This window comes from Danio aesculapii, chromosome 16 (genome assembly GCF_903798145.1).
Source record: "Danio aesculapii chromosome 16, fDanAes4.1, whole genome shotgun sequence".
In the NCBI taxonomy this organism is placed as follows: Eukaryota; Metazoa; Chordata; class Actinopteri; order Cypriniformes; family Danionidae; genus Danio; species Danio aesculapii.
Window position 1 is genome coordinate 40847028 of NC_079450.1, and position 13345 is coordinate 40860372.

The 13345-nt window shown below is 35.5% G+C and overlaps 1 protein-coding gene across 2 annotated transcripts in view; it reads left to right on the forward strand.

Moving 5' to 3' along the window:
• The window catches only part of LOC130242893 (oxysterol-binding protein-related protein 3-like), a 76684-nt gene that overhangs the window by 25603 nt on the left and 37736 nt on the right, over positions 1 to 13345 (forward strand). Inside the window, exons 10-12 of one of the 2 annotated variants that reach the window (XM_056474831.1) lie at positions 2953 to 3060; positions 8582 to 8719; positions 9428 to 9521. In XM_056474831.1, coding sequence (XP_056330806.1) covers positions 2953 to 3060; positions 8582 to 8719; positions 9428 to 9521 — 340 coding nt within the window. The remainder of the gene's footprint in view (positions 1 to 2952; positions 3061 to 8581; positions 8720 to 9427; positions 9522 to 13345) is intronic. The other variant, XM_056474833.1, reaches the window with a different exon arrangement.

Sequence of the window (13345 nt, forward strand, 5' to 3'; positions counted from 1 at the left end):
TTCCTCTAATTTCTACACACAATACCCCATAATAACAATGTGAAAAAAAACATTTTTGAAATAGTTGCAAATTTATTAAAAATAAAAAACCTGAAAAATCACATGTACATAATTATTCACAGCCTTTGCTCAATACTGTGTTGATGCACCTTTGGCAGCAATTACAGCCTCAAGTCTTTTTGAATATGATGCACCAAAGCTTGGCACACCTGTCTTTGGGAATATTTGCCAATTTCTCTTTGCAGTACCTCTCAAGGTCTATCAGGTTGGATGGGAAATGACGGTGTACAGCCATTTTCAGATCTCTCCAGAGTTGTTCAATAGGATTTAGGTCTGGGCTCTGGCTGGGCCACTCAAGGACATTCACCGAGTTGTTGTGAAGCCAAATCATTGATATTTTAGCAGTGTGGTTTGGGTCATTGTCCTGCTGGAAGATGAACTGTCACCCCAGTCTGAGATCAAGAGCACTATGAAGCAGTTTTTTTTTTTCTGGATTTCCACAGCATGATGCTGCCACCACCATGCTTCACTGTAGGGATGGTATTAGCCTTTTGGCAAACTCCAGGCGGGGAGTGGCTGCCGTCTGGCCACTCTACCATACAGGCCTGATTGGTGGATGGCTGTACAGATGGTTGTCCTTAAGGTTTAACTCCAAAGAAGAATGCTGGAGCTCAGACAGTTTGACCATCGGGTTATTAATCACCTCCCTGACTACTTCTCCCCCGATCACTCAGCATAGATGTCCGCCTAGCTCTAGGAAAAGTCCTGGTGGTTCCAAACATCTTCCACTTACGGATGATGGAGGCCACTGTGCTCAATGGAACTTTCAGAGCAGCAGAAATTTTCTGTAACCTTCCCCAGCCTTGTGCCTCAAGACAATCCTGTCTCAGAGGTCTACAGACAATTCCTTTGTCTTCTTGCTTGGTTTGTGCTTTGGCATGCACAGTCAACCCTGGGGCCTTATAGAAACAGGTGTATGCCTTTTCAAATCATGTCCAATCAACTGAATTTACAGCAGGTGAACTCCAATTAAGCTGTTGAAACATCTCAAGAATAATTAGTGAAAACAGAATGTACCTGAGCTCAAGTTAGAGCTTCACGGCAAAGTCTGTGAATACTTATGTCCATGTGATTTTTCAGATTTTTTATTTTTAATAAATTTGCAATAATTTAAAAAAATCTTTTGTCATTGTCATTATGGGGTATTGTGTGTAGAACTTGGAGGAAATAAATGAATTTAAATCATTTTGGAATAAGGCTGTAGCATAAACAATTGTGAAATAAGTGAAGATCAATTATATTTTTTATCAATTATAGTGATACATTTAGAAAGATGGTCACTTTTGTCAGTTGTTTTGAATAAATAGTTTGAATTGATAACTTAATTAATCAATCAACAAGACAGGGTTAAAAAAGCTTGGTTTTATGGTAATATTTAGGCCAAATCTCAATTCTACCCCATACCCCTTCCCCTACCTGTCCCAATTTTCCTTATCTTGAAGGCGTAGGGCTTAGGGGAAGGGCTAGATACCCTTCGAAACTTATATTTTTAAGGGTCACACTAAAAACCAAGGGTTACAAAAATACATTCATAACGGCGTTCATGTTTTACCGTTATGCTTAAAAAACGCTAAAATAAAAACCGCTAAATGTCGCTATCAATAATTCATAATAATAACTCCTGTATAGTAGTCCCACAACATTCTGACACTTGATGACACTCGAATACCCTGTCATAAAAATCTAGTGGCTGAGAACGACCTTTTTACAGTGTCTGCTATAATGTTAATGTGGTTTTTGTGTGTTCACATAGATGAATATGGCCACTGTGTGAATACACAGTACAGTTATGATCTTATTGCCACATTATATGGTAATGACAACATGAAATCGTTGCCTTCAGTGATTTGCTGAAGATAAATTCTAAAACATAATACAAATGGAATAATTACAGCAGTCGCCATCGTTGATGCATCATGATGCATCGTGAAGCAAGAGATCGTGATGACACATAATGATGCGTGCAGGTGTTGTAGTGTTGTCCCATTTCTTATGGGTAAAATTTGAAGCCCTTCCCCTTCACACTCAAGAGGTAGGGGTACAAAAAAAATAGAATTGGGATTGGGCCTTATTCATCCAGGATAGGCCTAAACCTACCTGAGTTCCTATACAAAAACACAGTCAGCAAAATATTCATTATGATTTTTGTAATAAAATAGTGGAATATTGGAATATTAATATGGCACACCCCTACAATAAATGTAAATAGAACTATAAATCAGTCTCTGTAGCTCAAATCTTTTGGGAAACGTATTAATCCAACAAATTGCTCAAGTCTCAATTTCACCTCTGAATATTCAAACCAGGCAGTTACAATCAGCCTTGCTGCACAGAAACCAATGGCATCTGAAATGACACGCCACACTGTAATTTGCAGTCATATTATTTTCTGAAGTAGATACAATTTTATATTTCATTTTTATATCTATTATTAGTTTTAATGTGTATATATATATATATATATATATATATATATATATATATATATATATATATATATATATATATATATATATATATATATATATATATATATATATATATATACATTATTTTGAAGGTTTATATTTTAATATTGTTAATTTTCTGTTTAACTTTAATATTTCATTTTAAGGCTTCTCTTATAGTATATATCATATCATATCATTTTATATTTTATTTTTAGCTTTATTCAAAGTTTATCAAAACAAAGCTTAAGTTTAACTAGCAATAGCGACACTGGATGTTTTTGTTGGATAAACACTTCTTCTGATGGCTTGCCAGGCTTAAATGTATCTTCCTTTTTTGTTCCATGGTAAAAAACAAGTAAAAAGTTGTTCGGGTATGAAAAATGTTTAATATTTAGAAGCTCTGTGTGAAATCCATGTGAATATTTGCTGGTTGCTTTTGCAGGCTGTAGCGCAGAACGCTGAGCTGAGAGAGCGACTGTGCAAGATTCATGCAGAGTCGCACATCTCTGAGCCCACTGTGCACATAAACCTCAGCCCTGGCCCCCTGCAGGTGGGTCTGGGAAATGTGAAAATCATTACCCCCTCACTCCACTTCCATTATCTAGACAAGGGGTGCATTTCCCAAAGCCATCCTTAGCCAACAATGTCATAAGTTCCATTGTTACCTTCATAGATTGGCAATTCAGTGTTTTTAAAATACATAATTCCAACAAACAGCCTCGCAAACCTGATTAAATGCTTGTAATTAATCAAGTATATACACATATAGACTTAAAGGGATAGTTCCTCCAAAATTTTTATTTACCCACCCTCAAGTTGATATAAATCTGTATTTGTTTTCTTATTTTGTTAACCACAAAAGAAGATATTTTGAAGAAAGCTGAAAACTTACTGACTTCCATAGTAAGAAAAACAAATAGTATGCATGTCAATGATTACAGGTTTCCAGCTTTCTTCAAAATGTCTTTTGTGTTCAACAGACACTCAAATAGGTTTGAACAGGCAAAGGGTAAGTAAATAATGACAGAATTTGCATTTTGGGTGAACTATCGCTTTAAATAGATCATAAACAAACAAACACTCTGACATGCAGTACAATCACTATCCTTGTTCATTTTGTGTATTTAAGTTTGTTATAAAAAAAAATAAGCACTGTTTTGAACCCCGGAGTGACAATAGGGAACACACATAATAAAATAAAATTATAGAGGATTAAATAATGAAGCAGTACTTTGATGTCATGGTCATTATTTATTGCAAAAATTTGATAATTGTAACTAAAAGAGGCTTTCACGGAGGTGCAAATCCAAATGCAGATTTATTTACAATGATCGTAATTCAGGCAAGGGTCAACAACAGGATATATCGGGTAGATACAGGTAATCCAAAAGTCGTCGATAAACAGGCAAGTAGTCAAAACTGGAGAAATGCAAAATAAACTAGGAACAAGGCTAGGAGTAGATCACATAAAACACAAGAATCAAAGAACACGGCTAAAGAAATGAAAATGCTACGTAAAGTTACAGGTTCGTTTTAGCTAACAAAACAAACAACAACACTCACCAATGTGTGTGAGCAAATGTGGTGTGTAAATAGTCTGTGTAATGAGTCCTAGAGAAGCTTCAGCTGTGTGTGTTTGCAATCAGACGAGATTAGGAACCGGTGTGTGTGCGCAGTGCATGCTGTGATTTGTAGTCTAATTGGTGGCAGAGTTGTAGTAGTCCAGCGATCCGCAGTAGGTAGATCGCTGGTGACTTTAACAACAATATTGTGATTTCAGAATTTTTAATACTCAAAAGTTATCATTCCACCACCTGCATGACATCACTAACAATAATTCTAACCAATGTAGTTCAACTTCAAACAACATACAGCGCTCAGCGTAATTGAGTACACCATATTTTAAAAATGAATATTTTTATTATAGGTGGGCATAGATACATTTTTTTTAATCTAGATTAATCTCACTGTAATCTTGGAATTTATCTAGATTAATCTAGATTAAAATGGCTCATTTGAATTCTGCCGAAGGCATTCAGAATATGTGTGCTACCCAAATACTAACTAAAAGTAAGTCTTTGAGAACGGGTTTCTCAAGCGAGGTGGCTCATTAGACCAGGGGCTCATCTCCTGTTTCCAAAATGAAACACAAACTGCTTGAGAAACTGTTCTACTATGATAATTGGTGGTGAAAATAAATGATGTTCAACAAGATATAATTGTGTTTACTGACTGTTCATTCAGTTAAACATGAATTTTGAACTGTAGGCCTACATAAGCTCCGAACAGCGATTTTTGATTACTTTAATCTGACTGAAGTCATAGCTGAACTAAACAGAAATGGAATTAAGACATGTGGAGTATTCATATATTAGTGGCATTATTGAAGTACATACCGCAATCAAACTATTATTGTCATGTAAGACTTTTCACCATATTTTCCGACAAGATCCACACAGTAAAGTAAAGGACCACACACACACACACACACAAACATCGCGAAATGCTGAAGTTTTTTCTTTCCATTTGGCGTGCATTATTAAGTTCCATAACACTCTCACCAGTCCTTACTCCTTATTTGCGTCCAATACCGCAGTTTTTCATGGGGGCAAGAATGAAATGTTCATTAGTTGGAGGTGAAACTGCCGAACTGCAGTTAAAGTGACCCACAATTACAGGAAACTCTTATATGAAAGCACTTCACGTAAACACCTTAATTATATTATTGTCTATTAAGGCAAATAACTAGATTACAGATGTCCATGTAAGGATATTCAGTAGTGTCTTCGAATTAAGTGAAAGATCCAGAAGGGCATCCTGCTGATTTGATTCAGAAGGACACTTTTTTGTCAGACGGCTCACCGGTTTGACTTTCATTCACCGTCGTTCATTTTAAAAAGCGCCCGGTCCATTTTATTTGTATATGTTTTACTTGAATGCATAAACTCTACATTGCCTGATAGTTAGATGTGGAGCTAACATTAATCAGACTCACTCTAGTGAACTGCATCCATGTTCGCACATCACGTTTGATGTGGTAATTTCACAGTAGGAATACACACAGGTTCGAAGACTCGTTCTCACCACCTACAGTGCAATTCAGCCAGGTATACATCCGCATTAAAATATGAAGGTTAAAGTCATCATAGCTTGCGTAGAATAGACCCAGCTCCCAACCCAACTTTGAGAATGGATTAACGGCGATATTTTTTTAATCGCACGATAAGAGTCTTGCGTTAACTCAGCACGATAATGCCGTTAATGGCCCACCACTAATATTTATGCATTTCTCAGAGAATGTAGACAATGTATTTAGGTGCATTTAAACAAAACAGATTTATAAAACAAATATATTTATTAGAATAATATTTTAGTCACCAAACATATTTAGAAAATGAAAGATAATACAATTAAATTTAAGCAAAATATACAAAAATAAATTACAAACTACAAAATTTCAACAAAATTTGTAAAAAAAAATTTTTTCTTCTCTTGATTTTTTTAATTTGTATTTAATATTTTTTTATAACATATAAATGTGGGTGCACTAGTTTTTGGACCGTTATCGTAAGTTATTTTGTTAAATAAGCTTCAGATTTCTCTTCACTACTGACTAATCTATTGTATATGCACAAATATAATATTGTATAGCTTCCTATTAAAAATAAGAATTTAAAAGATAGATTTGTGAAGGGTGTACTTATATATGCTGAGCACTGTATTACAACAAACAACACAATTCAGAAATAAAAATGTAACTAGCTAGTTGGTTTCTCCAAAAATGCGTTTTATTATATTATTACACTGATAGTTCAGAGCATCAATGTTTGGGAAAACGCACCCCTGCACAATTCAACAGTTGTCACAGACCATACACAAGGCTTTTCATTAGTCACTGCTAATTAATCACATTTTTATTATTGTAGAAAGAATTGGTGCAAGATTTTTCAACCCAGGAGTTTTTGCCACCTCGGGATGAAACCCGCGGCTCAAGATGATTTATGCTAATTGAAACCACAGAAAGTCTTTGGAGAGGCTGAGTCAGACTCACTAGGGCCAGTTAATCATGTCTCTGGATAGTAAACGCCCAAACCCACTTGCACGCTCTCTAACAACATTATACGCAGCACCCACGCTTTAAATGCTATCAGTTATATGTTCCTGTAAAATCTCTCCGTCAATAACCAACTTCCCTAATTGGCATTCTAGTCAACATAATGCTTTTTACGCTAATTAGCTTGCAAAGCTCTGCCAACTGTCTTTCCTTTTTGTTTTGTAATAACAAGTCATGACTGGCTAATTATGTTTTTCTTTTTTTTTTCTTGTGCTGATTAGAAATGTTTCCCCTCATTCTGCATTTCTTTAATCTTCTGTCAGCACCTTCTATACTTTTTGTCTTGTACTTGAGCTAATGAGGTGAACTTCATGAAAGCTTAAAATAAAAGTAAACCAATGTTAGATTATTTTATGTATTATTTTATGTTTTATTATGAAAATTGACTAGTAATATTTTAAAACTTTTCTGATATAAAAAAAAAAAAAAATAATATAGCCATTTATGTACAGTGGGTACAGAAAATATTCAGACCTCCTTAAATTTTCCACTCTTTGTTATTTTGCAGCCATTTGCTAAAGTCATTTAATTTAATTTCCTCAGTGTAGACACATCACCCCATATTGACAGCAAAAAAAATGAATTGTTGACATTTTTGCAGATTTATAAAACAAGAAATTCTGAAATATCACATGGTCCTAATTATTCAGACCCTTTGCTCAGTATTTAGTTGAAGCAAGTTTTTCTTTTTTAATAAAATGCAAAAATGTCAACAATTCTGTCAATTTGGGGTGCTGTATGTATTATAATGCTGAAAAAATTAACTTGATGAAAAAATTTAAATGATTTTAGCAAATGGCTGCAATATAACTAAAGACTTTTGTCTAAGCAGTCAGACCTTACTGTCCTTATTAAATAATTAAAAATCATGGCATGATCATATTTTATTTTGGTAAGGCCTTTGCCTTTCATATATGCCACTTCTTATACCAAACGACCAACTAGAAGTCAAGTTATTATTTATTTTAGTTCCTAAAACTTGGATAGGCGGCAAGACTTTTGTCAGGTAGTGTTTTTTGCAAAATCATTTTTGAGACAATAAAAATCATTAAAAAAGCATTACGTCTTTTTAAAAAGCCTGATGTCATATAAAACCCAGAATACAACTACAATGACTTTAATCCAAATTTAAAAATAAAGATTTTTTTATATTTTTTTATTCATGAATTATTTGAATTATTTTTTTTTTCATACTGTATACCTTTTTCAAGTTTAAACTGAACAAATGCAACAGAAGGGAAACTTTAAGATGATTTAAGCAGATTGTGCTTAATTGTCATGAAAATACTCAATAATACTAACAACAATTAATTGAATTCATGACTTGAATGGTCTAAAAACCGAACCAAGTGCAACATAAGGGAAACTTTAAATTGATTTAAGCTGATTGTGCTTAATTGTAATGAAAATACTCAATAATAACAATAATAATAATAATAATAATTAATTCAATTTATGAATTGAATGCTCCCAAAACTGAACTGAATGCAACAGAAGGGCAACCTTAAGCTGATTTAAGCTGATTATGCTTAATTGTTATGAAAATATTCAATAACAAAAATATTTTATTCAATTTATGAATTGAATGCTCCCAAAACTGAACCGAATGCAACTGAAGGGCAGCTTTAAGCTGATTTAAGCTGATTGTGCTTAATTATCATGAAAATACTCAATAAAAGCAATAATTGATTGAATTTATGACCTGAATGGTCCCAAAACTGAACCAAATGCAACAGGAGAGAATCTCTAAATTGATTTAAGCTGATTGTGCTTAATTGTCATAAAAATACTCAATAACAATAATAACTAATTGAATTTATGAATTGAATGGTCCCAAAAATAACCATACTTTTTTTGGTCCACTTTTGTTTCCAAATATGATTTTATTATTTTTTTATTTTTGACATTCACCCATGTGGCTCTTCTTGAATTGAAGCTATGACTTCTCTTAACACAGAAGCAAGACTCCAGCGATTGTTCCCGCCCCCTTGTCCACCAGGCGTCCAATGAGAGCAGAGCTTCCATTTCAGAGTCACTGTCAGAGTTCTTTGATGCACAGGAAGTGCTGCTGTCAGCGAGTTCTTCAGAAAATGAGGTGAGGATGAAATCCCCTCTCTTCAATTCTCCCACAAATGTGCAACCGTAAGTATCAGCACAGTTTTGGGCACCATGACCAAAGTGAATCATATGCTGGAGGTGTCCATCTACAACACACTTTATAGACTATAGTATAGTGTAATGTTTTTTTTTTACATTGCTTCAAGAATTGAGACATAACAGCCAGCTATATCTAAATGGTTCAGTAGTTTACTGCACTTCCTCAAGAGACTAACTGCCTCGGTTCTTTCCTTCAACTCAGGCAGACAATGAACTGGACACCCTATTAGGAGAAACAGAAGGAACTAATTATATTAAACATATAATAAGTGCTACGGATGACATTCCACGTCTAGAGGAACCAGCCTGCCTGACATCTCTGCTTTTTCTCTTTAACTTCATTTCTGCTTCAAATTGAGGCTGACCTGCTGAAGCATCTCCAGTAGCAGAAGTAATAGAAAAATTGAGATAATTGCTTTTTTCTAAAAATACCTCATAAAGAGTTTTAGTAAGAGAATTAGTACATCTACGCTATTAGAGCATTAGACACGCAAACACACTTAAGTATGATTTATTTTCATCGTTACTTACGGTGCACAGAGATCCATATGTTAATGCTTCTCAGCTTCTAGATGGTGAGATTGTGATACATATATGCTGTCAAAGAGCCAAACACCTGTAATGATGATGTGTGGTTTCCTCCTAGCCTTCAGAAGATGACTCATATATCAGTGACATCAGTGACAATGTGTCCATGGACAACTTCAGCAACGAGGCAGAGAATGAGAGACTCAATACAGGTGGGAATGGCGCTTTTCTTGCCTCATAAGGCTGAATTTTCACTGTCAATCCAGTGCTCTTTCAAAGATTCAGTGAGAATCTCTTACGGGCTACATTTGACAGCTCTTTTATAGCTGTGTGGAAGATTTGGTTGGTTAAAAAAGAAAAACACTGACAAGCGATTTTCACATGCCGGAATACAATAGCTAAAGATCAGTTTGGGATGTAGTGCATTGTGAAAGTGCTAATAACTGTTATTTTTTAAATAAGATTTTGTGCTGATTTCTTATATTAATGGGATAGTTCACCCAAAAAAATGACACTTCTGTTATAATTTGCTTACCCTTTACTTGTTCTATGTTTGAGTATCAGTATTTGTTTTTCCTACTATAAAAGTCAATGTTTACAACTTTCAAATTTTCTCAAAATTAAGATTTATTAGTGTAAACTCCACAAAAGACAAAGCAAAACTTTGAAAATGTATTTTAAAAGGAAAAACTGAAATAATTACAGTGCACACTGTAAGTGTTCATACAGTGCATCCGGAAAGTATTCATAGCGCATCACTTTTTCCACATTTTTTTAATGTTACAGTCTTATTCCAAAATAGATTCAATTCTATACACAATACCCCATAATGACAATGTGAAAAAATATTTTTTTAAATTGTTGCAAATTTATTACAAATAAAAAAACCTGAAAAATCACATGTACATAAGTATTCACAGCCTTTGCTCAATACTTTGTTGATGCACCTTTGGTATCAATTACAGCCTCAAGTCTTTATGAATATGATGCCACAAGCTTGGCACACCTGTCTTTGGGAATTTTTGCCCATTTCTTTTTGCAGTACCTCTCAAGCTCTATCAGGTTGTATGGGAAGCGACGGTGTACAGCCGTTTTCGGATCTCTCCAGAGATGTTTAATAGGATATAGGTCTGGGCTTTGGCTGGGCCACTTAAGGATATTCACTGAGTTGTTGTGAAGCCTGTCCATTGATATTTTGGCGGTGTGCTTTGGGTCATTGTCCTGCTGGAAGATGAACTGTCGCCTCAGTCTAAGATCAAGAGCACTATGAAGCAGGCTTTCATTCAGGATGTCTCTGTATATTTCTGCATTCATCTTTCCTTCTATCCTGACTAGTCTTTCAGTTCCTGCTGCTGAAAAACATCCCCACAGCATGATGCTGCCACCACCATGCTTCACTGTAGGGATTAGCCTGATGATGAGCGATGTCTGATTTTCTCCAAACACCTAGCATTCACTCCAAAGAGTTCAATTTTAGTCTCATCAGACCAGAGAATTTTGTTTCTTATGGTCTGAGAGTCCTTCAAATGCCTTTTGGCAAATTCCAGGCAGGGAGTGGGTTCCGTCTGGCCACTCTACAATACAGGCCTGATTAGTGGATTGCTGCACAGATGGTTGTCCTTCTGTAAGGTTCTCCTCTCTCCCCAGAAGAACGCTAGAGCTCAGACAGAGTGACCATCGGGTTATTGATCACCTCTCTGACTAAGGCCCTTCTCCCCTGTCACTCAGCTTAGATGGCCGGCCAGCTCTAGGAAGAGTCCTGGTGGTTCCATTCATCTTCCACTTACGAATGATGGAGGCCACTGTGCTCATTGGAACTTTCAGAGCAGCAGAAATTTTTCTGTAACCTTCCCCAGCCTTGTGCCTCGACAATCCTGTCTCAGAGGTCTACAGACAATTCCTTTGACATGCACTGTCAACCCTGGGGCCTTATATAGACAGGTGTATGTCTTTTCAAATCATGCCCATTCATCTGAATTTACCGCCGGTGAACTCCAATTAAGCTGCTGAAACATCTCAAGAATGATCAGTGTATTGTGTTTAGAAGTTTGAGGAAGTAAATGAATTTAATCCAGTTTGGAATAAGGCTGTAACATTAAAAATGTGGAAAAAGTGAAGTGCTATTAATACATTCTGGATGCACTGTACCCTTCAATAAGCGACAACAGCCTTTAGTCTTTTGGAGTATCATGCGAGAAGCTTTGCACATTTGCGCTTTGATGTTTTCTGTCATTCTTCTCTGTAGATCTCCTCAGGCTTGGTTGGATGTATAAAGAGTGCTTGCGGATTTTTAGATTTTTACAGATGTTTGTTTTAGTCCAATATATTCACAGTAGCATGTTTGCATGTTCTTCCTGTGTTGGCATGGGTTACCTCTGGGTGCTCCGGTTTCAACCACAGTCCAAAGACATGCACTATAGGTGAATTGAATAAACTAAATTGGCCATAGTGTATAAGTGTGTGTGTGTTTGTATGTGAGACTGTGTGGGCGTTTCCCAGTGCTGAGTTGTGGCTCAAGGGGCATCCCCTGTATAAAACATATGCCGGAATAGTTGGCAGTTCATTCCAATGTGGCGACCTCTAAAATAGAGACTTAGCCGAAGAAAAATTAATGAATGACACTAAGCCTTTACTACACTGTCTTGCCTTATTGAACCATGTAGCCCATTTTAAGGTTAAAAATATGTAAAAAAAAAAAATAATAATAATAATAAAAAATAACCCAAAACTACTAGAACATTCGCTGTGTATATTTTGCTGACATATGTACTTACATTATCTTAAATGTTTCAAACAATGTTCCAAATCCAAAGAAATTACCATGTTCTGTGTTATCATGCTAATTACATCATACACCCTCTATTTCCAAATTTATTTTATCGTTTAAAAAAAATGGAATCAAAAAGACACTTTAATATAGCTATGCTTCCATCCAAAAATGTGAATTAACTTTATGCGCAAAACTGGATTATGGCGTAAAAGATGTGTGAATAAAGCAGCATTTCCATTCGTCACTTTCTGATTAACTGGCGCCAAATATCAACAGTAAAAATGGAATTTGCTTTGATAGAAGAAGCTGCGTTAATCTTTTCTTCATTTAATAAATGACCTGCGCCTCAGAAGACAATCCTGACACGCAGTGAATGCGTGGTGGCGTTTAAAGGTGTCAGACGCAGAGCACAGGAGCTCTTGATTCAGGAGGTCATTAATAATGTAATATCACTAATACTGAACGGGTTGAGGCGTTTTAGAATGACCAAAACAACATTTCAGATGCTTTACTATGTGCTCAGCCTGCTGGTTTATCCATTCACACACTGATATTAATCATCACATGATCTCTTATAACAAAATCACATGACCTTTTTTTAATGCGCGTACTGGAATTTGTTCGGTAAAAGTGTTTCCATTATAGTTTATGCACAGCAAATAAAAAATTTATCCTAGTCAGCGCATATGTTTTTATCCACATTTAAAAATGTATGTGCATCTTGGCGCATCTCCAAAATGCGCATAAAAATTGGTGAATGGAAATGTAGCTAATGTTGTGCTTTTTATTAGACTCCATAGAGTAGCATTATAACAGAAACTTAAAATGTGTTTAGTATGATAAAGCAGCACTGCTTCTTCCCTATGTGATCACTAGTGGAAAATCTCTGCTGTTTGTTGTGCCACGTCATGCTCGTCTCTCATCAGCAACTAATCCAGCATTCTCATTTCACTTTGATGGCTTACTCTTCTGAAAACTACCATGATAATAAGTTTTGAATACTTTAGCTCATCTTTGAACATGATTTCTGAAGGAGTCGTGTAGAATGTAATGAATACAGCAACTCCCGTGTTCCACACTCTGCGTCTAACTACACCTTTATTTGTTGTAAAAATGAACCATCTATTTATTCCATTATTATTCCTTCCTTGACAAGCAATGACTAATCTGACCTTCATTGTTGACCTGAATCACCTCTAACATCTTATCCTAACTACATGCAAAGATTCCAGCGACAAGCAATTTGGCTGTCTAGACCAAAAGTGA